Source organism: Ambystoma mexicanum, chromosome 14 (assembly GCF_040938575.1).
Source record: "Ambystoma mexicanum isolate Mex_15411 chromosome 14, UKY_AmexF1_1, whole genome shotgun sequence".
In the NCBI taxonomy this organism is placed as follows: Eukaryota; Metazoa; Chordata; class Amphibia; order Caudata; family Ambystomatidae; genus Ambystoma; species Ambystoma mexicanum.
In genome coordinates this window covers 657,542,076-657,570,011 of record NC_090940.1, presented here as the reverse complement: position 1 = coordinate 657,570,011, position 27,936 = coordinate 657,542,076, and the positions used below count along the sequence as shown (strand labels likewise).

The 27,936-nt window shown below is 46.9% G+C and overlaps 1 protein-coding gene across 2 annotated transcripts in view; it reads left to right on the top strand.

The window, feature by feature from the left end:
* JAG2 (jagged canonical Notch ligand 2) overlaps positions 1-27,936 on the top strand; it is a 242,540-nt gene that overhangs the window by 57,651 nt on the left and 156,953 nt on the right. For both annotated transcript variants that reach the window (XM_069638198.1, XM_069638197.1), the window contains exon 3: positions 18,373-18,427. In XM_069638198.1, coding sequence (XP_069494299.1) covers positions 18,373-18,427 — 55 coding nt within the window. The remainder of the gene's footprint in view (positions 1-18,372; positions 18,428-27,936) is intronic.

The window sequence follows — 27,936 nt, the reverse complement described above, 5'->3', positions numbered from 1 at the left end:
ACGACGCAGGCATTGGACCATACGCGTACGGCTGCGCTACAAGAAGTCCGTTCATGCAACCAACTTCTGCAAGCCAACTCCCACTGACGGCAGTTTCTCCTGGTTCTGGACCTATCCTATCCCTCTACCCTCACTAACCAACCCCGTCCTCTTTCCTGCAGAGCCACGTGAGCGCCTGGAGACTGCAGCTAGGTGGTAGCGCTGCACGGTTTAAATCAACTTAACCTAACCATGTGGGTGATGAGTGCATTTGCTCACCTTTTGGGACACTTGCTACGGTTTGTGTTGGCAGCAAAGAGTATTGCACATTTTTTGGTCCCACATTTTTGTCAATTGGCTGTTTGGTTTATTTGTGCTTGATTGGCACGCCTTCCTCCCACTGTGCCCCTCTCTTGCGCCTCTTCTGTTGCATGTAACACTTCTCTGTGATGCTGACCTCTGAGAATCAGGCCCATTTTTTGGTTGTGCACTTATTGTGCAGTTCAGATGTGTTCCCCACCTACCCTCTGCTCCCTTTCTGACGAGCTGGCTGTATAACGGGTCCCGTTTTCAACTGCAGACTTTCCCTGAGCCCGTGTTCTCCGGCGATGCCCCCTGCCCCTCGAGTGCCACTCGCCGGCGGTGCCCGGAAGCCGCGGGGCCGTGCATTCTGCCTGACCCGAGTGCACGCCTGCTGAAGGTTGCTGCTGACGGGCAGATTCTAATCGTCAGATTTACTGCGGGCCGCTTCCTCCCCCCAGGACCCGCGGAATTTGCTGGAACATGTTTGATTATTTTTATTGCGGAATCGAAGATTCGCTTTGAAATGTGCAACAAAGCGCAGCGAAGCTGTGTGTAGCTCGCGGCGCTGCACCAGAAGCAGGGGACAGACAGGGTTCAGAACGCCGACTTTCCACACTGTCATGGAGGCGGCTTGGCTATGGGTGTGTCTGTATCCAAGAATGGCGAGCAGTGCCTTTAAGTGTAATTGACTTGTGTTTCTGACTTTGCCGCCCTGGCACAGTATCCACTACCCCCTGCGGCCCATATTTGTGATTGGCGTGTATTGTGTGGAGGCGGCCTTAACAGTTATCAGGCGCACAAGCACCTTACTATAGAGTTATTGACTGTATGAGTGGTCATTATCTCTGGATAATTGCTCTCCTAGAGTTGCGGCCGGGTCCAGGCAAAATCCCTAAGTGCTAAGATCCATGGTCTTGATCGGTACCTCCATTAACACACTCTTGTTACCTCATGATTGGAAAGCTGGCCTTTCCGGTCTGATCAGAGCCATTGGTGAACCAGTCCAGGTTGGGAGGGCTGTGTACAGCTTGGGGTAGAGAGAGAAAATCAGACTCCATATGCTGCAGTGGAGAAAAAGGAAACCCTGTCCCTGCCCATTGCCCCACTTTCCAACCTTAGAGACCCCGCCCCCCTCTCGCCCCCAAGCGAAAAGACACGACCCAGGAGGCTAAAAAGAGACTGCTACTTGACCGTCACAATGACAGCAATGTTGGAAAGTGGTCGATGCCAGCAGTTATTGACTGCATTCTGATTGGCTATCTGCTGGCTAAGACCATCTGCTATCCACACCGTAGCTTGATATGGATTTAGTCCGGGCGGGTTTGTTCTGACCGTTGGCACCTGCAGCGCCTTCCACACAGGGGCTCTCTTAGCTAGTGGTGTGATCCCAAGAGGGCCAGTGAGATAACAATGAAGCAATAAGGCCCGAGACGCGGGGCATTACCGAGTCAGGTAAAGCCCCGGGGGCCGATAGTTACATGCCTTGACAAAGGCCCTGGGGCCTTGCCTGACTCGGTAGCGCCCCCGCGTCGTGGGGCTTATTGCTATTAGACTGGGGTGCTAATGATAATTACAGTATGAGGTAAAACAAAATGACACTTTTGTTTTTTTAAATTAAAAAGCATTTTACATGCCTAATAAAAGACCCTCAGTCAACTATAGATTTTTTAAATAAACTATCAGAAAAATGCCTACAGTTCCAAAGTAGATCCACCATCCATCCACCTGGAAGTCTTGCCTGCTGAGGTCCTCCCTTATCTGCATCTGGGCACTATAGGATTAAAGTGCATTTCCAGAAGAGGCGGCTGCCCTTACCACGAGCTGCAAAGCCAGCAGGATGAGGCCTGGGAACTGTGGACAAACCCCAAAAAACCGGGAGGCTTTGGCTACCAGGAATGTTCCTGTGAACGCCGGCGACTCCCGGCCTCTGCGGCAAGCCATGTTCCACTATCTAACCTGGCATGAGTGACAATATGGCTCCAGACCCAACCTTGAGTCTTGCCATGTCCCTTTATTTATTGGTTATTTATAATGCGTTTAATACCCAGAGGTTTCTAAGCGTGGACATGGGGATTGAACCTGTGTTTCGCGTCGTCTTGCTTCCAAGGTGAGCACGTTGCCCCTGATCTTTCCTCCGGAGGCATTGCCATTCTGTGTACATGTTGGGTTGCTGCCTCTCCCTAACGTGCCATTCTCTTCATCCGATGCCTGCTGTAGACTACTATTGAAGGACCGGGGCTAGAGAGCAAGTCTCGCCCCATTCCCAATCGCAGACTGGAAACCAAGCGCTGCTAGAGGGGGAAAAACGAAGCAAGGCGTCTTGTCCTTTTATGCTCCTTGTGTCTGGAACGAGCTACCAACCGAGAGCCGACTGTCTCCCCCACCCACTTCTACTCATAAGGGAGGACGCGAAGACTCTTGGTGATCGCTCCACTCAACCCGATTTCTTGCAGGCCCTGAGCAAGAACACTGTAGAAAGTTGGCACGGAGGAGTGGCTTCTGCTGTGAGGGGGGAGGTTAATGCCTACGTGGTCCAACCAGAAAATCTTCATGGAAGTAGATGGAGTAGGTGAAGGCAACCTGCGCGCTGGTAGATGGATCGAAGGTGACTGTTGAGTGAGTGCAGGCAAAGATGTGAAGTTTCAGGCCAAGGCCCTTCCTGTTTGGAATAGAGCTGGTGAATGAGTGGTTGTTGACCTATTAGCCTGATATGTTTGCTAAAGAGGCTGCTTCATCAGAGGTAAGGGTTTATGGACCTGCCCTGGGCTTTTGAGGTGGTGGGGATGGGTGGCTATAGAACGCATTCTTAATTCTCGGCTCTCCTTACAATCCACGATTGAAGCCTGCACAGGTGGTCTCCCTATAGTTGCTAGCCTGAGCCAAGGGCCACCTAGCACGCAACAGATCCCGGTGGTGAGGCCCGAGCGCCTTGGAGCCTCTGCAGAGGGTTAAAAAAAAAAGTCTGCCTCATTTGGGGCTACCTGCGGCAGAAGTGGTCCGTGTCTCCTTGACCAGTGGGTGCACATCACAAAGGGAAGCTTGGGATGCAGTTTTTACAGGCGGTTGAAGCCTCCATTGCAAGATTGCTGATTGGCTATAGAGCTTAAAACGCTGAGGTAGCGAGGCGAGCATGGGATGAATGCTTCTATTGGTGGTTTGGGAAGAAAGCATGCTCTGATGTGGATTAAGTCTGTTTACATTTGGAATATTATCAATCGATTGCAATTCCAGATTGGGAAAGACAGGCCGACAGTGCTCCATGCTGAATACTCTGCTTTCAAAACCGCCCTCATCCAGGTGTATGATTATGTTCATTTACGTCAGATATGGAAGAAAGAGTGCTTCAACCACTATCACTTTACAGAACACTCTCATAAATGAGAGTTTTACAATAGTGAGGGGACAGTTTGAAGAGTGAGGGGGGAAGCTGTGCAAGTACATGGCACTTGGAATTAAGACAATACTACCTAGCCGCAGGAGCAGAAAGAGGTGCTACATCATGAGCGTTTAGGGCAGCTGAAGGGTCACCAGTGGGGCGGAGGGACAAGGGCCAGGAGAAGGCAGCCAAATATGTGAAGTTTTGTCTTGGAGCAGCCCACCGGCATTCCCTCAGTCTTGGAGGCGTAAAGCTTTAGTTTGTTCCGCAGCATCCATGGATTTATCTTTATCATGCAAATAACAAAAAAGTCCTTTTTCTTTGTGCGAGGAGACCACGAAAAAGGGGAACCAAAATTTGGGTGTCATTGGCACAGTTCAAGTACAATCCATGGGTTCCTAACAAGTTCATTTAAAGTAAAATGCAAATGTTAAAGCAGGGGTTGGAAGTGCAGACCCCTGAGGGACACCACAAAACAATGGACTAGGAAGTAGAGCTGATGGTGAGGGTCATGGAGGTCCTGCAACTGTATGCTCCTTGTCCTTCAAGATCGGATCCAACCAGTGGCTGAGTGTGTCACACTCACTTGTCGGAGTCTCCAAGAGAATGCTCCGGTCCATGTATCGAACGCGATCCACAAGTCTAACAAAATCACAGCCTGCACAGCACGAGTAGGTCCTATATTTAAGTTAATGGTTCTTCCCACCGACTCAGTGCTGTGGAGTGTGCAAAACCATCCTGTTGAGGACTCAAAAATGTTATTGTCCGTGATGTAGTCATTAAATTATATAAGGACTATTGTCTTCAATAGATTTCCGAAATACGGGATATTTGGGATGGGCCTATACATTTTTTAATTTCAGGGCTAGACTTTTTTTGGAAAGGGATGGACTACTGCTAATTTCAATGCTTTTGGCAAAAATGCTGTTCTGGAAGAGCTGCAGATGATCTGAAGTACAGTGGGCGCCATTTCTAGACCGCAGGCCATTGGTTTAATGACGCTGCTTGACCAGGATCAAGAGGACATCAGGACGTTGTCTCTGAAGAATAACTTGAAGTTCTTTCTGTGATGAGGTCTGAAGTGGAATGCCAGGTTGTGGCTGCCCAGAAGAAGGGAAAGGGAACGGAATTGGTAATGATTCCAGATCAGCCTAGGTACTCGTTTCTGTGTTAAACAAGCTCTGCTAATTGTATCATTCTTGGGAAGTAATCCTGGTCGGTTTCATGTCACAGGGACTTTTTACTAATGGAACTCTTTCTTTGTCTCTCATACTAACCACCTATAATTGTCAGCCGGCTCAAGATAGTACGGTTCAATCGCTAATTTATGATCAAGCCATTGGTTAATCTTTCCATCAGGTTTAGGACTAAGGTGCCACCTTAATGGTATAAAATGTTAATAATTATACTGTAGGCCTAATTTGAGATTTGGCGAGTGGTCGAGTAAATTGGGCAAAACAGGACTTATTTTAAGAAGCCATTAACAACCATGTTGTTTCAGGCTCTGGTCACGGAAACTGGGTACCCCTGAGGTTTAATAGTGGTCACTACAGTCTCGGGAGGGTAGCGCAGGGGCATCGCGCTCGCCTTCGAAGCAACACAGGTTCGATCCCGGGGTCTGTGCTTAGAAACCTCTGGGTATTAACCACGTTATAAATAACCAATTATAATGATATAATTATAGTAATTTTAAAGGGAATAACCAGGTGCTCGGACCGGCTGGTTTGGCTGTTGGGCAGAATCCTGGGCAGTTTCCTTTGGGAGCACTACACAAGATTAAGACTACAGGTGAGAGCAATAAATCCCCTTTGGTATCAGTCTGTACCACAAAGATTTAGTTGGTAGCTGTGGCTGAGCAGTCAGACCTATCTCAAGAGGGAGATGAGCAGTATTCAGGGTTTACACAATAGGCCTACAGTACTATGGCACAAGGAAACACTGACCAAAGCTTAGTATTAATAAGTAGTTATATTTTTATTTTATACACTTATAATAAAACACATGTATCACAGTCATCAAGCAAGTTAAATTAAGTCAAAGGGAAAATACACACACTCCCAAGTGAAATTGTAGACCAAGTGAACCAGAGTGAAAACTGAGTAAAATGGCACAGTGAAAACTACACACAAGGGATTCTGTAACAATTCCTCACAAGGGGGGAAAAACGCAAGTTATTCAGAAATAGTTTCCTACACACCCTAGCAACACTTTCCATAAGTTTGTGGGCCAGTTTAAGTAAGACAGTGCATCAGTATAGGCAATACTTAAATGAAAACTGAGCAAAATGGCATTTCACAAGGTTTAAAAATGGGAAGGAAAGGGTAGTTGCAAGAATTAGGTGCACCACACAGTTCTAGATGCAAATCAATCTAAAGAAGGCAGGTCTAACAAATGTGACCAGAGTCAGTAGGCCTGTGCCAAAGTCAGTTGGTACAGGGCAAGGGCCCAGCAGCAAAATGTTCTCTTAGCTGCCGTCAAGTCTTTGGTTAACGATTTTGAAGAGGTGGATGCAGAAGTTGAATAGACAATGTTAAAAGAGAGGGGTGGCCAATCCAACAGGTAGGTAAAGGATTTGAAACACCTTTAGTGCTACCACGAAGAAAGGGCGGCCTGGCGGAACAATGTACCTTTTAAATGGTGAAGTGGCTCCTGCGGTGGCGGTTGTTCCTGGTAGTTCCTGCAGTTCGGTTGATCCAGCAGAGGAAGGGAGGCTCTCGTCGTGGAGGAAGGTTTTATTTACTGCACTACCCAGGGATGAAACCAGCCACGGTACTGCCCGACGAATAAAAGGTACACTCCATTAAATCGCAGCCTGGGTGGACTGGTGCCTGGCTACCCAGCCTCCGAGTACAGGGTACGGGAGATTCGACCAAGGCAGGTCCGGGAAGGCGATTAGCAAACTGGTTGGCCCCACCAGCTCAAGGGAAGAAGGCTCTTGCAGGTGAAGATCTTCTCTCGTCGTGTGGAGAAAAGTGGTGAGACGCTGCAGCAGGGCTTCACCGGTAGTTCAGTAGTTGCAGATGTCTTTGGCTTCTCTCCACTTCGGCTTCTTAGTTCCAGTGGCAACGTCTTGCTCTTTCAGTCCTCAGTGCCCTGCTTTTATGCAAAAAGATCCCCATTCATACCGCCTAGCTGTCACTCACACAGTGGAGTGGTCATCTTGGCGGAAGACTCTCCAGCCTATCAGGATAGAGTGTGACATGGGTTGCTGAGGCAACCCTGTCCAGGGGTCCTACTCCCCCTCCCACACAATGGACCCACCCCAGACTCAGTGGCGCCGAAAGGAGGGCTTCTTGGTAGAAGCCCGCCAAAAGGATGAACAAAGGATCCCCGAAGTGGGTTAGGAGTTTAGAGAAAGACATGAGAAAGAAGTTATATTAAAGTTCTGGCAATAAAAACCTACCGGATTAAAGTTAATATTAAAATGCACCGGCGGTATGTTAGAGGTTGTCAGAAAAAGTGGTAGCCTCGAACAATGGGAAAATCCCATAAGGGAAATATTTGCGGTCGAATATTTACAGTAGTAACTACTGCCACCAGCCAGAAACCTTTGAGAGAGGGACTGTACGGTACCCTCTGGAAAATGAACATAAGGGAAAAACTATTAACCCTTTCCAGTACCTCCATAGTAAGATGGGTTGTACTGGTTTAGTTAATAAAAATTGACTAGTAAAGTCATTTGGGACTTTACATGCCCTGGGAGACCGTAGTCAGTCCCAGGGTATGGAGTCTGTTTGGGGGTCGCTACGACACCCCTGTGTCACTGCACTGAGGGTGCTGTGTAACACATGTGAATAAAGATGGTTCCTATGGAGGGGAGGCAAAGTCCATAGGCATTAAACAAAAAAATAGCCTAGAACACACATAGCAAAAATGCCTAAGAGTGGGAAAAAGAGTCTCATTCTTAGCAGGTAAAAAGAAACAAACCCTTCAAATCCAGTAAAGCTGCTGGGGGACTCTATAGGTAAGGGAAATTAGCCATAGAATGAGAATTCTCCCTAACATTGGCTAGGGATGCCAAGTTCCAGATCTCGTATATCAATGCGGAAAAAGTAAATCTGGGTCAGACTTTTAACTCATTGAGGAAAGTGCCTTCAGTTAACTCTGAGTGTAGGAGGGGGGCCAGGGTTTCCTCTCAGATCTTGAACTTTCAAAATGTGAGTTTTTCCCCCGAATTCTTGCTGGCTCGCTTCACACTTCTCCTGCGAGAGCCCGCTCTGTTCCTTTGTTGGTGGTTTTCTTTCCAATGTCTGCATCTTTGCTCGTCGTGTGCATGCCATTTTCTGCCGCCGTTACTTCAGGCTCCAGTTGGGCTTTGCTTGGGCTGGGGTGTTTGGAGCCGTTGTCTAGCTCCACGGCTAAACCTGTTTTTCTTGCAATCTCCCCTCTGCTTCCCTTGGGGTTTTTCTTTCAGGAGCTTCTCTCCTACTTCAGAGAGTGAATGGTCTTTGAGCTCTTCCGGGAATTTCCCACGCGAGCGCCTAACCCCTACTCTTCTTGCCCTGTTTGTGGGGTGGCATTGCCTCCTTCATAGGCCGCCGCTGCCTGCAGCAAGGGTGCTTCCCAGGAGTGGCTTGGAGCATACCTGCGCTGGCATCATTGCTGTTTTACTGACCAGATGCGCTTTGGTTTTTCTGAGGCCTAGAGACAAAGTTGGAAAGGCAAAGTTCAAACCTGACCGAAAATGGTCCAAGAGTAGGGGGTGGTGGGGTGGGGGTGTCGGCTTTTCGAGGTGAGTGGGTTCAGGGTTGGTATACATTTGGGACATCCTAGCCAACGTTTATACCACATAGAGGAAAGCCTGCATTGCAATCTCGGCCCACATACTTGCCCAAAAGCACTTCTCTAAAATGATTCTGGGTCACCGCGACCCACACCCTATAAAGAAGAGCACCTTTGGGAGTGATCTTTGTCCTGAAAGCGAGGGATGAAGAAGAGGGTCTCCTTCACTTTCCGTAGGGAGTAATCACTAGAGGAAAGCTTCTGCCATCTCTGCTGTACAGAGAGGGCAGTACAGATACTGAAGAGATGCTATTCAGTGTGTGTGGCGTAAATGAAAGGGTCTATGGCAGGTCTGCTTTGGGTGCGGCCTTACTTTAGACGTAGGTGAGTGACGCAGGCTAGCGACACTTAAAATGCCAGTGAGTAAACGGCACAGGTAAAAATGCCACTTGGCGGTTGACCTAAGCCCCATATCTTTCGGCTCCCTTGCTCTGCCCACCATCTTTACCCTTAACACCTTCCCTCTGTATTGCTGCGGGAAAGGCAATGCTACCACCGTGATGTTTTTTTACCAGTGGCCTTAACTGGTCAACATTCACACCTGGCACGCCAGCTACCCTTCCGGTAAGGACACTGATGGGGCATTCTGAGAAGCTGAGGGTGTACTCCAGTGTAGAGCAGAAAGGGAGTCGTCAAGATCCCCCATACTAGGGAGATGGGGAACATCCAGAAAAGCCAGCATGCAGCATGGCCAAATTGGAAATATTCTGTGGCATCAATATTGCCCAGATGATCCAGTGTGGCATAGATGGAAGTGTGGCTGTGAAGCAGAGAGCCCCTCCCCCTCCCCCATCCCCCTAGAGCTTTGTATAAATGCAATGCAAGTGGAGTGGTGGACTCCGCTCTCCAGATGGACTCCCGATCATTGGGCACTATCCTATGTAGAGCAGCCAACATGAACTCCGATGGTGATACTGACATGACATGCAGGGTCTGCTCTCCAGATGGACTCCCGATCATTGGGCACTATCCTATGTAGAGCAGCCAACATGAGCTCCGATGGTGATACTGACATGATATGCAGGGTCTGCTCTCCAGAGGGACTCCCGATCATTGGGCACTATTCTATGTAGAGCAGCCAACATGAGCTCCGATGGTGATACTGACATGACATGACATGCAGGGTCTGCTCTCCAGATGGACTCCCGATCATTGGGCACTATTCTATGTAGAGCAGCCAACATGAGCTCCGATGGTGATACTGACATGACATGACATGCAGGGTCCGCTCTCCAGATGGACTCCCGATCATTGGGCACTATTCTATGTAGAGCAGCCAACATGAGCTCCGATGGTGATACTGACATGACATGACATGCAGGGTCCGCTCTCCAGATGGACTCCCGATCATTGGGCACTATTCTATGTAGAGCAGCCAACATGAGCTCCGATGGTGATACTGACATGACATGACATGCAGGGTCTGCTCTCCAGATGGACTCCCGATCATTGGGCACTATTCTATGTAGAGCAGCCAACATGAGCTCCGATGGTGATACTGACATGGCACTATCCTATGTAGAGCAGCCAACATGAGCTCCGATGGTGATACTGACATGACATGACATGCAGGGTGCTGCAGATTCTCTCTTCGGTCCATGGAGCTAAAAGACAGTAATGTCCCCCCCCCTCCATGCCCGATCGGCTGAAACTACTGTTGGTGTCCTGAAGAAGAGCCAAACCTGCAAATATCGCATGTCAAACAGTACCTTATCACTCTTATAAGTGTGAACTAGAACTGGTGGTTTGGAGAAGAGTGAAGGCTAGCACTTACGGACACATTGTTCCAGTGTTTTAACTGGGCCACGTGTATTCTGAAAAGACCTCCCTGCTAGATGGCGCCATCCTTTGCTTTCAGAAAAATACTTCGTTTTTCACAATCCGCTGGATCGATTGGCGGTGTTTGCCTCCATCTTGCTTTTCATGCCACTCTTCTGTGAAATTCGACCACAAATCTCACAAGTGCACTTTACGAAAACCTTGGTCATTTTTAAAGATGTTTAAGCCCCCTGGGAGGGAGAGATTCCTTAAAGAAGTCCACTGCATGGGTATAACGCGTTTAATACCCATAGGTTTCTAAGCACGGACCCGGGGATCGAACCTATGTTGCTCTGTGTCGTCTTGCTTCCAAGGCGAGCACGTTGCCCCCGAGTTATGCTCCTGAGACTGTATGGGCCTCATTACAAGTCCGGCGGTAGCCGTGCCGGTGAAATGGGCAGGCTGCCGCTGCAGTTGTGATTTTTTTTTTTTTCCGGTGCCTGTGTTCATGGGAACACCAGGGGATTATGACCCCGGTGTTCCTGGAAGTCAGGCGCAGGAAAATTGTTAATCCCCATTCCCATTTGAGTCCCATAGAAATGGGTAGTGACGGTTGCACCGGCACTGTTCATAATGGTGCCGGTGCTACTGTGAAAGTCTGGGAGCGGGTGCCGTCCCGCCCACCATGTCAGACCTGGCAGGTTGGACTGCACCCGCCCGCAGATCCGTAGTGTGCTGGTCCGGTAACAACGGTGCTGGTAGCCTTACTGGCACCGTTGTTACCGGATCGACACACTCGTAATGAGGCCCTCGCTGCCAACATGGGGGTGTTTGTTGCTTTGAAGATTCTGCGTCAAAGTTATGGAGTCCTTCACAACACGCGTGTGGGTGCATGTCCAGTGATGATAGTGGCAGCAGGTCCCTTAAGGTCTTGAACTTTAGCATACAGCCAAGACCCCCCCCCCCCCCCTTGCCCACTGCTCACTGCAGCCACAAAGCCGCGCCCTGCGGATCACTGCCCATTGGATCAGGAAGAAGTGGGGAACGCATGGCATTGGGGCTCTGGAAAGGTTGAAACCGGTGCTGCTATGGCCGGGGAGTTGGGCCAAGGCTGGTCACCCACGTTCCAAGGCTCCGACTGAGGAGGTGAACATGAAGGCACTTCACATTATTGCAGGCATTGGGAGTTTAGAACTTGAATGAAGGCTGTGGGGAGGGGGTCACCGAGAGTATGGGCACCAATCAAAAGGGTATTTCCATAATATAGTCTGAACAAGATGATTGCCCATGCAACAGATGAACTATTGGACTCAGAAGATTCCTCAGTCTGATCAACGCGTGTCGGAACTAAGCATGCAGTCTAGATGAAAACCTAGAGTCTTGACCCGCTTAGAGACCTGAATGCAGCTGTGGTCGGCTGCTATATACTTAACCCCACTTTTGTCATTGCAATCAGTTGATCCCAGATAGCAAAGACTTTATGCATTCATTATTTTAGGTTTGGCTCCAGCCAAGGTGATAAAGTGCTGGATTGCATGCAAGATTTTAGTTTCTCTGAACTACTTGGGATAACCTGTGCAAACTAAGCAGGATGCACCAGACCAAGGCTGGTGTGACAAAAGGACGAAGATCGCTACATAACTGAGCAGGTAGTTATTTGCCCTTTTCCCATGTAGCCAATGGTTGAACGGGTCCAATGAGGCGTGAAGGACATCACCACAATATGTTGTACAGCATCTTTCCAGCTTCCCTCTGACTTTGTTTCCATCATTTTGATTGCATTCATATTTTTGTAATCTTACAGGAAATGTGTGTATACTGTGAGTTTGTGTCTCAGGGAAGTGCTACAAGATTGATGCGCCATCGACCAGGCGCAGTGACATTTCCAGGACTACATAATAAAAGGATGCTGTCCAGAAAAATAGATTGTAGATGGAAATATAAAAAATGTGCTTCTTCTAGTGGTTTTTTGAGGTTGAACATTCTTCGCAGCTGCTTTTCAGTGCTGCCAATCTCTTAAGATTGCCTTGTGTGTCAGAAATTCCAAATAGAGCCCCCCCCTTCATGATGCATTTGAGTGGGAGTGGATGGACTTAGCAGAACTTCAAAGCCGTAGGCACGTCTTAGAGGTGGTCTACTAGAGGGAAAAAAAGTAACTTCAGCTTCATAAAAAATGTTCAGATACCTTTGTTGAATTTGATCTGCCTTGCAAAACAGAAAAATTACTTGAATCTCTATCATTGGAGCTATGAAGAAAATCATGGAAAAAGTGTTTTATTATTATTATTTTTTAGACATATTTTAACTATTCACAAGTAAAGAGGATTGTGAGGCTTTTCTGCGTCCTGCATTTGCTCCTCCTTGTGGAGTTCCAAGGGGGGAGGTTGAATGAGTTTTGCCTGTAGGTCTTCCCTGAAAGTGCACATGGTTGAGATCGGGCGACCCTCCGGCTATGGTATTATTCATATCCAGCTCTTAAGAGACCTTAATACAACGGTCCATGTCCTACTATTGCATACTTGAATTCCCTGATCAGCTTGCCAACATGTTGCTTCCCTTGCTTAAACCTTCCACTAAGTACATCGTTCTGGGTGACTTTAATCTTTGGCTGTTAAATAGTTCAGATCAGCAGGTAGAGTTGTCCTTTAAAGAGCTAGGCTTTACTCACCATGTTCATGAGTCGACGCACATAAAGGGTAACCTTATGAATTGGCTTGCTCGAATATAATAATCAGATTAGTGAGCCCCAGAGTAGTTTTGTTGCGCCTTTGATCTGCTGCTACCCAGTCGATTGAAGAGGATGAAACAAGTAAGAACTACGACAGAAACTCCCATAAACCAACTCCAGAAGCAATGGAGCCTCTTATCACTTCACTTTCGCAGAATACTGTCACCACTGAGTCAGCTGACGATCTGGCGCATATTTATCACGTGACTCTCTGCACCTTAGAGAACTCGTTCTCTACCATGTAAGAAACTACATTCCTGATACCCCATGAAACACACAGACTAAAGCTGGCTAATAGAAAATGCAGGTCTAAAACCAGATCTGTGAAAGTGATAGATATATATACACTAGATCAGCTAAAAATTCTAACTTGGCGATTATGGGTGTATAATTCCAGAATCTCGAATGCTGGATCCGACACTCAGGAACTTTTAAAAATCCTTAAAGAACTTGAAAACCCGTGCCCCAGATAATCCATTATAATCTCCAAGGATAGTGCCTGGTGTACCTCTATCCAGGAAGCTATGTTATGGAAAAGTTGCACAAAATCAGAGAAGGTATTAATGATGAACGGAAACTGATTATTGCTAACGGCCTGTATCAAGCTGTCGGGGCACCGGAAATGTGCTTATTTCCTATGCAAGGGACATACACTTTTTGAGTTTAGACCTGTTTCCAAAGCTGAAATGTCTGACCTTCTCTCTCTTAAACCTATTTGTCAATCGATCTTTTTCTGAGTGCCAGGTCCCCGAGTGTATTAAACCAGCCTGGATCACGCCGCTGCTGATCGCAGAAGCCTGCTCTGGACCCTTTTATACCAGCCAATTACAAACGTGCCCTTGCTCCTCAAGATCTTGGATCGAGTAGTCTAATGGCAGGTAGAGTAACATCTGACTGCTAATAACATCTTGACTAAGAGGCAGTCTGGTTTTAGAGCCGCCCGCAGCACTGAATCTAATGTTCTGCAAATCATTGGCGGGGGACCGACTGCGCGTCTGATGCTATTGGAGCTTTCTGCTGTGTTATTTAGTAGATCGTGGCCTTCTGACCGACCTACACTTTGCAGCTTTTTCAACATCTGCAGCTGGACGGGTAAAATCTTGCTCTGCCAGGGTATGTAGTAGCGAGGCATCAGCAGATTTGGCTAAGATCCAGTTTGGAGTTCCTCAGGGGTCTTGTCTTCCACCCACACTGTACAACGTCTCCACTATTCCGCTATTTCAGTTGCTGGATGACAGGGGTGGGGGGTTTAGTTCTACCAACTAGGCTGATGATGCACAGTGCCTAATCCCCCTGTTGGGAGTCTACGAAAAGGACCTGGAGGATGTAAATAGGGTTTATTCTCTTACTCAATACTATATGGTGGAGAATGGCTTGTCCTAAAACAATGCAACAACAGAACTAATAATTGCCAGCACAGCCTGCAGGTTAAGAGAGCTTGGTTTCGATTGCCAGCATTTCCGCATAGCAAGCTGTAAGTTTGCCACTCTACCAAAGGTCAAAATGTGGGGGTCTATTTTGATCAACAAAGGTATATGAGAGCACAGGTAAATCGTGTGTCTATGTCCGCTTATTATATTAAATTGCTAACTCCGTTACATCCATGTGTCACTAAGAAGAATTGTGCCACCATCGCGAGGGCCATTATTGGCAACAAGTTAGACTATTCGGCTAGTCTTCTCTATGGCATCTCTAAGGTGATATTTCCAAGTTACAGATCATTCGAAACGGCGCAGTTCGGGCAGGGGGAGAGTTAGGCAGGCCAGAAGGGAGTTTCATATCGGCTCTTGACCATTACTCACAAATACCTGTTCGGCATTAGTCCAGATTATTTGTCTGAAATACTATTAACGCTTCCAAGCAGGATGAGCCTGAGATTAAATAATTCCCACGTACTTTTGGTTCCCAGGATAAAAGTGATTATGGTCAGGTGATTTGCAGCGCCTAAATTATGGAACCCTTTGCTGCCTGATCTTAGGGGCGCAGCTTCCATGGACGTTTTCGCCTGATCTCGGACTTCCGTTCTGTCTTGACTCTATCCCTGGTACTAAGTGCTTTTAGTCTTTGCTTGTTTAGTTTTGTTCGTTGTCTATTTTGTGCTATGTTTGTTAGCGCCCTGGTGCCTACGGGCTTAATTGTGCTTTTGGCGCATTACAACTAATACATAAAACAAATCAATACATACACAATGTTCACACGCCACTAGCCATTGGCTGGTTATAATTGATTCTTGACCAGTAAGAAATGGTGTGCTATGTGTAGAATAGAGGTGGCAAGTGAATTTTTAAGGCTGACTAGTACCTTGCAACTTGACATTTTTACCCCTGCTCTATAAAGATTTTTTGAAGCAAGCGTGTTATTTGTGGTTTGTGCTTGGTTAATCTTCTCGACGGAGATCATCTCTAGACTGCTTCTGAGCGGATAGCGGGGGCGGTTTGGGTGGGGTCGCGGTGCTTAAAACTTGCAATCCTGGGGTTGGATCAAGGCGGTCCTTTTGCCGCTTTGTCTTTGGTCCTACATCCGCCCGGCGGCTGCATATGAATCCGAGTTGCAGTGTTCATTGCTTGTGTAGGGAATGAGAGGGACGTCTCGCACGTACCGCTGCCCGAAACCTCCAGCTTAGTAGAGGAACTAGTCCAGTGCTGTCTGCTCAATGAACCCTTAATCATAGCCTTGTGGCCCTCCTTTCATCGGTGGCCCAGTGGTTGGTGGCCGTTATACCTTGATTGCTTCCATGTATGAGAAGCATTTGGGTGGTTGATTGTTGACCTCTGCTTGATTATCTTGTTCCGATGCATGGCCTTCCAGTCCAGACTTTGTGTGTTCCTCAGGGGTTTGCTTTGACGGGCACGGTTTACCCTTTTACACCTCATATTCGCCTGCTCTGGCAAAACCCTAACTTTGTAACTATGTTAGAATTAAATGCATTTTCTTTTAGTGTGCTTTGCATTATTATGGGGTGGCATAGGTAGACCTGGCAGCGATTCTGTTCCCAGCAAGTGGAGTCTACACATTTGTGTGTTCAATGCAAACGTGCTGTACGTTTGCAATTGTTCCGTCCCTTGGTTCCGTCCCACGGTAGTGGTGAAATCTGCAGGTGGGGGCATGTTCTTTTGTGATTTTTGTGGATGCATCAGGCGCAGGAGACAAGAACAGTTATTGGCATTGTTGTGCCGTTGTGCATGCTACATTGGTGTAGAATGTTCTGGTGAAGGGGTGTGAGCTGTTCGAGGCTCCCTGCTACATGCTATGGAGGTCAAAAGACCTTTATGGGAAGGTTGCTGGTTGGTGGGGAAAAGGATTTAAAGTGTTCCTCAGACTAAAAGAAATTCAATATCTAGCCGTAGAAGTAGAATTATTTGATGTACAAAAATGGGTGATATAAAATCTGTTTCACACCGCGGTTCTAACAAAGACAAAGGGGTGGCGATGCAAGAGATAGGGCGGGAGGAGACAGTAGGACTGAGTGGTCAAGATAGAAAGGCATAGCGGGAGAGCTGCATGCCGGTAGGGTGCAACAATCATTCAATGCTGACTACATTGATTCGAATGTCTCTGTACAGTCGAGGATAACTTGCATCTCTTTCTGAGGAGGTCCTATTTTGTTTTGGGGTGGGATCCCACATGCCCCGTCCCCTAGGGGTGGTAAGTTTAGTGGGCTCACCTCCCTAGTTCCTTGAGGAAAGGGGATGAATTCCTTGAGTTTGTCACATTGTCTACATATCTAGTGAGGGCCAAAGCAGCTTTCGGTCTTCTCATAACGGTACAGGTCCCTGGAGAACATTTGCAAAGCGGCGACGTGGTCTACCTCCCACATGTTCTGGCCCACAAACCGAAGAGCCTCTTTTTGCCAGCCTCCCATAATCTTCTACAGGTAGGGATTGTTGTACTATTCCTTCAGAGTCTTCTTTCCCCCATTTGGCCCATTCCCAGCTAATAAAAATCCAATTTGTTTGAATGGAAATAAAAGCGCGAGTGATTTAGTCCAGGAGCATGTCTGAGTGTACGTGAGAGGGAGCTGCCATGATCGCATATCACAACACACTTTGTATTATAATGCTGAAGCGCAACATGCCCTAGCCCCAATCCTTTCTTGGGGGCGACACCCCAAAAGTATGGATGAAAGGGGGTTATGGACTTTGAGTACAGTTGGTCCGTATGGTAACTATTACTTTTGACTCTATATCCGAGGGTTTCAGTGAAGGGACCCGTAGTTAGCTGGCCCTTGGATAGGTGTGCATCGGTTTACCTTTGGCCCATGCCGGTCTTGAGGCTCCGCGAAGGTCTTTCCGTAGGCTGTGGTGTGAAGCCGGGCAAGGTGCACGCAGTGTGAGCATTGCAGTATCCCGGCCCCGCCAGGGTAACGCAGGACATTTGATAGTGGTGGGACCCAGGCTCGCTGGAGACTGCAGGCTTTCGGAAACCGGAGACCGGGCCGCGGCGAGGAAACCTACACCGGGATGAATGTCCATTTAACCTTCAAATAGAAAATCCAAGTTGTTTCGTTTATAACTCGCATGCTTCCTTGAAGCGACACGCCCATCTGAATATTTTCCTTTTTTTAGCTGCCGCTCGAAAGATAGAGTTAATTTTAGAATGTTGTGCGACCAACAATTTTCCAAGGACGTTTTAACGCAATGCCTTTGATGTGTAGGTACCCAAAAAAGATTGCCGCAAGGGATTGTTAATAATTTCTAGCTCCGCCGTGTACGGTGTCCAAAGAGGTTTTTTTGACTCTGCATAGTAGCTTTAAAAATGCACTTCAGTGCACTGGCTCTTTTCAGAGGAACTTGCTGCACGAAATGACCTCTTAAAGTCTGCACATATATGCTGTTGGGGGCTTCATGAAAGTGGACAGGCCAACAATAGCGTCCCGTACACTTGGATTCCCAGAACATTTGTGCAGTCTTCCTTTTCCAGCTCCTGGGCGATCTGATGGCGCCCAGGTCATGCTCTTCACCCAAAACAGCAATGACCGTGGTTTCGTCATTTCCGTTCCCATCGGAGCAATTTACTTGTGACAAAAGGTGATCTCCCAATACTCTTGGGAGACCCAGTAAGTAAGACGTACAAATTCAGACAATTATTGTATGGTAAAATCCATTCGTTTGTTTAAAAAAAACTCTAATGTAAAGGAGGACTGTAAGATTATGGGACTACCCCCCTACTTCAGAATTTGGACTCAGCCAGTTTGACATATAGGGGCAACGGGAGGATAGTTTCCCCAGAATGCATTGCCCCTAGTCTTGGTTTGACGCCAGTGTGATTGGATCACAACCCTGGACATTTTGCATGCCACAAATGCTGCTTGTTTTACCCCACACGGGCTTGCAGAATAATAAAATCTTGTGTGTTCTGTGTGTGCCACATGCATAAGGATGATATGTACACAGTTGGTGAAGGCTAGATTTCTATGTTCACAAGCATTTCTTTGCTTTATTTGCAGAGATCGTTCACGCTGATCTTGGAAGCTTGGGACTGGGACAACGAAACCAAGAGTGGTGAGTGCACAAATCCATCACTTTGTTTGAAAAGCACGTTTTTGTGTTTCCGAGAATTGGAGATGGTGTCCTTTAAAGAAAAGATGTTGAAAGAATAACTTAAGAGGCCGTGGCTGTTACTCGCTGAAATCTGCCTTATTTTGCTGACTAGAAGGTGTGTGCTGCGACACCTGAGCATTCCTCAAATATCACCATCCATCACCGCTAAGCTTTGCAGACCTGTCTTTAGAAGAACGTGCCATCCTGGAATGGCGAACATTTTTGAAGGTCTATGGGTATCCGGTAATATTACCCCCACCAAAAATATGGCCGTATATATATGGTCGTCGGGAGCGGCCAGAGGCGATATTTTTAGTGGGGATAATATTAAGGTTTTTTGGGAGATGGGGTTGCGGGGGTGTCCCCTGTAGGTTCCATGCCTTAATATCGTCGCAAAAATATGGCGATATTTTTGCGGGGATATTAACATATGGAACCGGTCTATGGTGGAGAACCTATCCCAGAAGCGCTGAGGGGGGCACCTTTGCGGTAGGTAGTGCATAGTCCACAGTGGCCACTTTTACCTCTGTCCCGAATCCCCTTAAACAAGGCTTGGAACGGTAGCGCACGTTACAAGATGCCAGCCCGGCATTAAGGCCCTCGCCACCTCCATCTGCCAGGTGCAACAGCACACCATGTGTTACTCGCCAAGAGACACTTATTACACGCCAGCGCCTGCTGCACAGAACACATTACAAGAACTGATATTACTGCAACTTCTTTTTCTTAACCCCTTTTTAAAAATGTCTAATCGACTACCACGCTTGTCTTTGGTATCTGTGAAATTTATCTCAAGACTCAAGTGCTGTTCGAAAGCCTTGAAATGTTGATTCTCAGGAAAATGTTGGCATGCACCTCGTTTAAAGCATTTTAAGATCATTTGCGGTGTGAAAATCCGTATTGTGACTCCAGTTGCGACATTTGGCAATCCGCATGGTGTAATAAATACTTGGATTACCTGGCCCAGGTGCTACGGTGGCCATACTTTGAGTCGTCTTATCGTCTGCGTTAAAAATATTCTTTATTTCGGATCAACTTCATACTTCCCCAAGTAGTAAGGGTTAAATGAGCGCCCCCACCCTCCAATGTGCGTCATAACGACTTATTTCACCTTCTTAATCTTTATCTGAGAAAGTAGAGTTTCGTGCAGAGTGGGTTCATCTTTCACTTGAAATGTTAGTATAACAGAATTGCTGCTGGACAGAATGGTTTCATTGTCACAAGGTGACCCCAGGAGGCCTTCATTCAGTTAAAGTCCTAGATGCTGAGAAAACAAATGGATGACTGGAGATTTGGAAGTGGTCGCCTTCGCTTGAGCGTAAAGTCCGGGGAGGATCTTGGGGCAGTGCCGTAGAGAAGAGGTCTTGCTTGTAGTTCTCCATATAAATGCGCACTTGTTGGGCCCAGACTGGAAGTTGAGCTTTAACATGCCCGCTCAGAAGAATGTAATCCTCAATTCCAGCTGATTGCAGTGGTATCCTGCATAGTCACTGTCTCTTAAGCCTGGATGAAGAGGTTTTCTTTGTCCGGCACTGCTTTCAGCATTGGGAAATCCAGCTTTTTCCACATTGGCAGTGATGGGCATTAGAGGTTGGGGTCGGGGTGGCTAGTTGCACCCTGATTTCTGATGTTGCATTCTAGTGGGATTCAGCTTGCTTTACTAATCTGATGGGGAGACCTTAAGCACAAGGTTTATTGACTTCTTATATTGGTATATTATAGACTTCTCATTAATACTTTGACCAACAGTTTACAGCACTTTCTATCCAAAGACTGTTTAGTTAAAGCAGTTACTCATTGCGCCCGGACGTGCTCTGTTGCAGCATCGCCCAGGCGGGGGCACGTGTAACGGGCAAATTGACTATTCTTGGAGCCGCATCTTTAGCCCTCTAAACATGCTTTACTATGATGGGTTGTGAATAGTCTGGCCCTGCACATCGGGGGCCAATGATTCCTTAATTTGTGATTCCAGTTGGTCTGCCTGCGGCAGCTTTACAGCCTTCCATAGATACTGCTGCATTGGAAGCCATTTCTATCCATAGTATTTCTGCCGTTTTCTTTCCTGCTCACTGGGCTTTTTCATGAATACCCTGCCCTTTGTCCAGTTTTGTTGGAAACCACTGGGGTTCTCTCTCATAGACTTGAGTCTGAAAGGAGAATTTATTCCTCAATAAAAGGTTGCTTGGGAAACAGTAATTTGGCTTTTTCGCACTACTTCACGTTTTCCTATTCACAACTCGCATTGTGTGGCTAACCAGAAGAATGGAGTCCGACTCGAAGATATAACCTAAGGCTGTTTATTTAACTTAGGAGGTTTTTTCTTCTTTTATCTGTCCCTATTTCTAAGAGGGGGTGCTCTGCTACACTGAATGTGATCGTCTTTTCTCAAAACTAAAATAATCCTCAGTCCAAATATCCATTCACTATCTGGCCCTACCACTTTAAGAAAACAACGAAAATTAAGCCCGAGCAGTTATTCCCTCAGCTCGGGCTTCTTCAGTCCAGTATTACTCGGATCTCTCCGGGTTGCTCCTAGAGTTCAGGACGCAGTTCCAATGTTCGTTCTTAACAGTTCATCAAATAAACATTCCTGTGACTCTCTGTCGGTTTCTCAAGGAAAAGGTTCAAGGCTTTATACAAATCAAATGTCTTTAGTTCTTTAAGTGGTGAGATGATTCCCTTAAGCGGTCTCCACCAATTGGGTTGCCCTCTTTCTCCTGATTTTGTACAAAGGAAGCCTCCAATTTCACCAGGTTTCTCTTCTTCGTTTGACTGATTAAACTTTCCGGGTTCCCTTTACTTGTGTGCTGCAAAGTTGCACCCATCTCAATGGAGCTCTCCAGACCTAGCCCTCTGTATTTCTTAGCTGCTGGGACTGTCTCTTGGGTCTCTGCCAATGTCCAACACTCACGGTTCTAGGGCTCCTGTAGCCCTCCTGGACATTAACTCTGGGCGTCTGACTGACCCCTGTGTGGTGTTATTCCACTTGCTCTTCTTTCTCCTTCCTTACTCTGTTCATCTCACCTCCCTCCACCCTGGAGAACCGTGCTGCCTTTACCACCTTCGGGTGTGCTCCAGCAGAGTGGCGTCTCATCGAGGACGCTGCTGTTTGTCCCATTCTTCAGCATCTCTGTCATGTCTGCGGCAACTATCCTTATCCTTCTTGTGTCTGCACTTTCTTCGGTTCTTGTACGGAGAGTGGAGAGTTTGTTCCTCTGTTGCTCCCTGGTCTCACGTTCATTCGTGGGCCCAACGCCCACCATGGCTGCAGCATAGTCACAGCACCAGGTAAGACGGTTCTACCGTCTTCGTCTCTGTGATATTGCTGTTCTTGGTGCTGGCCTCCGGGAGCCCTTTTGGTCTCTCCACGCCACTGCTATCTCTGCGATGGCAGCACGTCTCTGCCGATCCAGGACGTTGTCACGTCAGAGGCTCGCCTCTGCATAGGATTCCTCTCCCTCCATTCATGATTGATTTTCCTTTATTCTCGCTGCTGTACTTCCAGGGGGCGTGTTGCTTCTCATCCGCTCCTGGGTTCATGGGGAGTCTAGCATTACCTTGAGCCAAAGCTATGGAAGCAATGTCGGTGTGTTTTGCATTCCAGTCAATGAATATAACCTCATTCTCTTCGACTCTCATATAAGCAGACCGGGGTTTTCTGATTGGGAGTTACTGATAGGAATGGGAGTCCTTGTCCCCTAGAGGGAGTCACTCCCAGTGAGGTCCCGCTTCCCCAGAACCCTGAGGAGGGTTTTTCTGAGTGGCCTCACCTCGCTAGCCGCAACAAATGTACCAGATTCGTCACAGTTGGTTGTTTAGACCTGAGACTGGCTCTTGGCATTTTGATGTCAATTCTATATTGGAATCACCGGATTGGCTGGCTTAGAGGCAGCCACTTTTAACCCAATTTACGGTCACCTGTGACGATGCTATCGAAGCCAGAGGCTGTGGCTCCAGTAGATGCCGACTTGTCTTGAGAACATTTTTGAGGTCTTCGGTCTAAGGGCAAGAACCATTTCTCAAGATAGCAGCAGTGTTAACCCACAAAGCATAGTCCGTGCCAGGGACATGACTTTCCCAAGATTCCATGCTGAGTAATTGGCCGTGCCGGCGACCCAACCTCAAACCGGTATTGTGCCGTTTGCGGCTTTGCACATCTTCGTTGTTGTCTGCATTCTGCCCCTTTTTTGTATAGTGTTTTCCGATGTTGAAAAATCTTGTGCGTAGAAGATGGTTCCACTGGCCAGAGTTTGCTTTTGGAGCTGGGGAAACTTATTTGGCTAGATGGATTTCCAGCTCACACCTGCCAGTCCTTTACATTTTCATGCCAGTTAGTGAAAGTGATATATGCTTCTCTATACCATGCCAACTGGCACCAACCAATCAATGTGCCAAAAGAAATAGTAGCTTAAAAATTGCAGAAATACACTTCCAGGAAGTGTGCAATGCATGGAATGTGGGTACAGTCTGTGCGCCCCTTCTTTATTTAAGTCTCATCAGGTGGCGGCATACTGCCCTGGACTACTTCGTGGCGCTAGATTTGGGATTCATTTCTTCTCCTGTCCATGAAGCGGTTTCAGGGCCCCTCAAGTCTTGCAGGTTCTGGGGTGAGTGGCATGTGATCAGCATAGACTTGTGCCCTCCTTGCTTCCCTTAGGCCCGTCACTTGGGGCCCCGCATCATTACCTGTCTCAGGGCTTGTGTCTGAAATAATGACCAGGAATTGTACCTCTTGGATCATTTTCCTGCTACTCCTTTTTTGACCTGGGGTCGTTAAAAGGCGGGGGCATCCCTTTCGAATGTGAGCCTAGGATAGTATAGCACACACGAAATCCGAAATGGGTGTTTTACTCTGACAGTTTCCCATCAGTTCCCAGACTGCACTTCTTTCCCGGTTACATCACCTGCCTTTACCGTCTTCTTGGAATCAATACTCTTTTTCCGTAGAATCAAATTAAATAATTTATCTTTGCCTCCTGGTGTCAAGACCTATGGTTTACATTTCAAAATCATAATTTATTTAAAAGAACGCTCTGACATTCTACACCACTAAATTGTTAAGAAATGTCTGTGTTTTCATTGCCTCTTCTTTGGATGCATAACCTTTTTATGCCTGTGGTGTTCGCAACAGCTGGTTGAATCGTGCTTTCCTTGTCTTTTTTTTCAGGATCTCTAAACCGTCGGCTATGATTTCAAACGCAAACTATGAATATAAATGAATTTGCAAACTATGCTCTGCTTTCATAACTTTTATGTTGTGATATGTCCTTTTTAGGTTCAGATTTTGATAGTGTAGTGCTGGTTTGTTTGCTTGGGTAGGAAAGTGCAGGAGGGAAAAGTTTGAATGTGTACATGCCTTGAAAAAAGACATTGTTAACTTGAACAATAACTGAAACCTTCTAGTTATGGGGTTTCCTCTGGTACCATAACTGCCACCTGCGCTCTCAATGTATTGTCCAGGGCCTCGCTTTCTATCACAAAAAAAACTCATAAATGGCACCATAATGCATGTGTGTTTGTCTATTTGCAGTGTAGATCTTGGGTCCGATCCCTCCGGATACCACTCGGCTTTGACAGACTGTGGACCACGTGCTCTTATATCGTCAATGAAACTAAACCTTCATTGGGAATGTCCGCGCACACCGTGATTAAGACAAATCCCGCAAAAGCTCATCCTTTGGCTGTTTCGACCACTGTAAGATGCCCTTAGGTTAGGTGAGGTTGGTGCACGGACAAGGTGGGTGTAGACCTCCAAATGTGAAGCCACAATATTTCTTACCATCAGTTTGCGGCTCGATGCAGTCGATTTCACTGCGCTTCTACCAGCACTTCTTACAATTATAAATTTGGAGCAATTTCAAGACGAGTTAGTTGTCAATGCCAGATTTTGAAGGTGCTTTTCGGATGCCAAACGGAACGCAGAATGTGAGGTTCCCATGGCAGGCTCCCAAATGTGCCCTCGCCACTAGCCTTCGGCAAGTGATGATTGTCTCTAGGTGAGCACTGTTTCAGACTGCATGAGCTCACAGCTCGAGTAATTTTCAGAAGTATACTTTACTGGGATGGCTGCTAGTTCAGTGAGGGATGGAGTGCTAGTTGTACAGTGAGATCTAGTAGTGTGTGCTAGCCACTTGAACGGCTAGTTACCAGAGCGATGTTGTATGGGTAGGATTTGGCTGTCTTGTAGATTGGCTATGTTGATGATCTTGTGGGTTTTGGTCTCTGGGTCCTCTGTGTGAAGCCATGTCCCTTGTTGCCGCACAGGCCTCGGGTCTTGCTAAAGTCTTGCCAGGGATGGCTTGCCAGTGCGGGAGGTTAAACCCTTGTGCTCTGAGTAGATGTAGCGTTCCTTTTCCACTTCCATACAAACATAACATGAATGTTGCTTCTGCATTTAACTTTTTTAGTATACTGGGGATGAGTACCTTTCTGAATCATTTTATTTTTGGCAAGTTTCACCTCAAAGATGCATCAATAGTTTGGTTTGGATTGGTCCGTCATTGAATTCATTGACTCCTGTTTAGTTGCAACGCTGTGCGACCTCTTGATGCTACATGTGTTTTACATACTGTGTTGCAATGTTCGACTTAGTAACCAGCTGGCGGCGAGTACAGTGGCGAGCCAGAAGGAGTCGGACGAGTCAATACCATGTTCAAGGGGTTTTTATTAAAAATAAAAACGCCTAACTCGCCCTATATCAGGAAAGTTCCCTGCCTTCTAAAACAAAAGCAAATGGTGCTCGTCAAACTCCAAACAGTCCGGAGTCCAAATCCTAGGTAACCAACTCGCCCTCCTACCATTCTAGAAAATCTTAACTAAAAGGAAAAAAGGGAGGCTTGCATAAGCACCTCAGGATGGGCTTCTGCCTGGCCCAACTCGTGGATGATTTATTCCCAGTCCCGCAGTTCTATGGAAATATATTCTCACAGTTCACAACCTTCTTATAGGGTTTTTGGTTAGAATACAAATATCCCCTGTTTTGTTTTCTCTTCCTCCTTTGAAAAGACACATTTTCTGACTGATTTTTTCTCAGAGTTTACCAGTGATCAAATCCCCGCAGGACCCTCTTCTAAACACACTTCTCTGTATCCCACCTTCGTGGCACTGGCACTCCTCCCAAGTCCGGTGGCTCTTTAGTAGGTGTATTGGGTTCTCAGTCCAACTAAGAACCGTTACAGGGAATTATTTGGAAGACTTGAGTGGTCAACAAGACTTGGTCTTCTCCAGGATTGGATGCAGGACACTGGGCTGGCGCTTAATCGCGATAAAACTGAACTCCTGGTTATTGGCACCCACCCAAGACTGAAAAAACAGCCCGGAATTTATAAATGTTAAGATTGTGGACTACAAAATCGCAACTAAGGAGAAGATCCAGACTCTGGGAGTAATTTTGGATCAACTCTTGAATATGAAGGTTCAGCTGAGCAGCCTGGTATCCTCCGCTTCTGACTATATTGGACTCTTGATTCAAGTTATCGAAAAAAAAAGTTGTGAGACGGTAGCAAGAGCTAATATAGGATTCAAAATGGATTTTTGCAATAGTCTCTTGACAGGGATTGGCAAAGGAGAACTTGCAAGACTTCAAGTAATACAAAATAGTGCCATACAAGCTATAGTCTGGCTCCAAGAATATGAGCATGTATCAGACATCAGGAAGAGCCTCCTTTGGCTTCCTATAGAGGCCCGAATTAAGTTTCGACTCCTCACAATAACCTATAAATGTGTCTGGAAGGATCTTATCCGTGCAATCTGGTGGAAGTGTTAACAAAGCAAAAAGGAGTTCAGCATCTTAGATCAAGTAACTCCAACCTGATGGAGGTGCCCGGATCTGAACTTGCCTGCGTTTTTCTTGTGGCTGCTCCCAAAGGCTGGAATGCTATTCCACCTGATTTGAGAAGATGTGAATCGTTGGATATTATCATAAAGAAGCTGAAAGCATTCCTATTTAGATAGTTTGGAGATCTGGTAGGCTGCTTGTTTTATTCTTGGCCCTCTGATGGGCTTGACATTGTTGTTTGTTTGTATACGATCTAATAGTGAGATGGTCTTGTTTCTCCCTGCGCCCGTATGCCCCAGTGTCTTTTGGCTGCGCTTTATACATTATTAAAGTAAAGTAGGGCATCTGCCCTCTCTGGTATTGCAGGTTTCTGTTCTGTAGGCCGCTTCCCCCAGCCGTGACATGCAGTATTTGTATTTCTTTCACTCTGTTTCACTATTTGTTGGCTTTCCAAATCTTGATATAAAGCGCACATACTCTTTTCACTCCTTTTTACATAGGGTGTGTGCTTGTTCGATTCTCTTAGGTTTACGTACTGCAATCTACTTCCCAAGCCTTGATATATATTGTTTGTATCTCTTTCACTCTGTTTTACCTAGTTCAGTGCCTGCCCCATTCCCTCAGGTTCTTGTACTGTGGTCGCTTTAGGCACTCTTGTAAGTCGAGGGTCGTAGCGCTCACCAGCGTCCTCGCGCTTTCCTTTTGGTTTCCTCTCATCGACAAAGGCAGATGACAGTTGGCGCTTAGGGTCCCGGGCTTCATTCCTCTTCCTGGTCTCGGCGTCGATTGCCGGCACTCTCTCGCTCTCTTGACCGGCGCTGCTTGCTCAGATTGCCCACCTCTAAGCCTCCAGCTAGCAAGTCTCACTTCCTCTACGCTACCGCTGGCTCTGCGTGGCTCACCTCTGCTTAGCTACAATTGTCCTTCCTCTGAAGGAGTCTCTGCATTCACATTTTTTCCTGTGTTTAAGTATGTCGTCAGAATCAAAAAGGGTGTGTCCTCCCTCCGTTACAGCTGCGTTTTGATGAAACCCAGCATTACCCGAAACCAACCGGATGGAAGGAGGATCACTGGTAGTTGTAGTCAAAACATGAGAACAAACTGTTTTTTCAAGTCCTATGCAAGTGGAGTATGTAGTCCGGTTGGGGGAGGGAGGTTCTTCATCGGACTGGCGGTCCATGTCCCCGGGAGGGGAGTCACTCCTAGTGAGGTCCCACTTGCCCAGACTCCTAGCGAGGGTCTTGCGGAGTGGGCTCACCTCCCTACCCTCACAGGGGGTGGCTTTCCTATGGGTAGAAGGGACGAATTGACCTGATTCCTCACAGCACATACAAAATAACAGTGGATTATGAGAGAAATTATATTCTGGGAGTTCAAAGCGCATTGGTTTACAACAAGAGAAAGAGAGTGTGTCGAGAACGAGGCTGCATAGTGAGTGGGAGATTGGGTGTAATGTGCTGGGCTATAAACATTTTTGGGATTTTTAAACATGATCCAAGTTTTTTAGAACTGTGTTCTGTTTATGTTGAGTTCTGAAACGATTTGCCCTCAAAAGGGCAATAGTATATCTAGAAAATGTACCTTAAAGAGGAGAGCGCATGCATGACGTGTTAGCTGGACTCTGTAGCGGCAGCTGCTTTTGATTGTTCGATAGAATGCAGGGAGTTCTCTATTTCTACAGATTAAACAATTG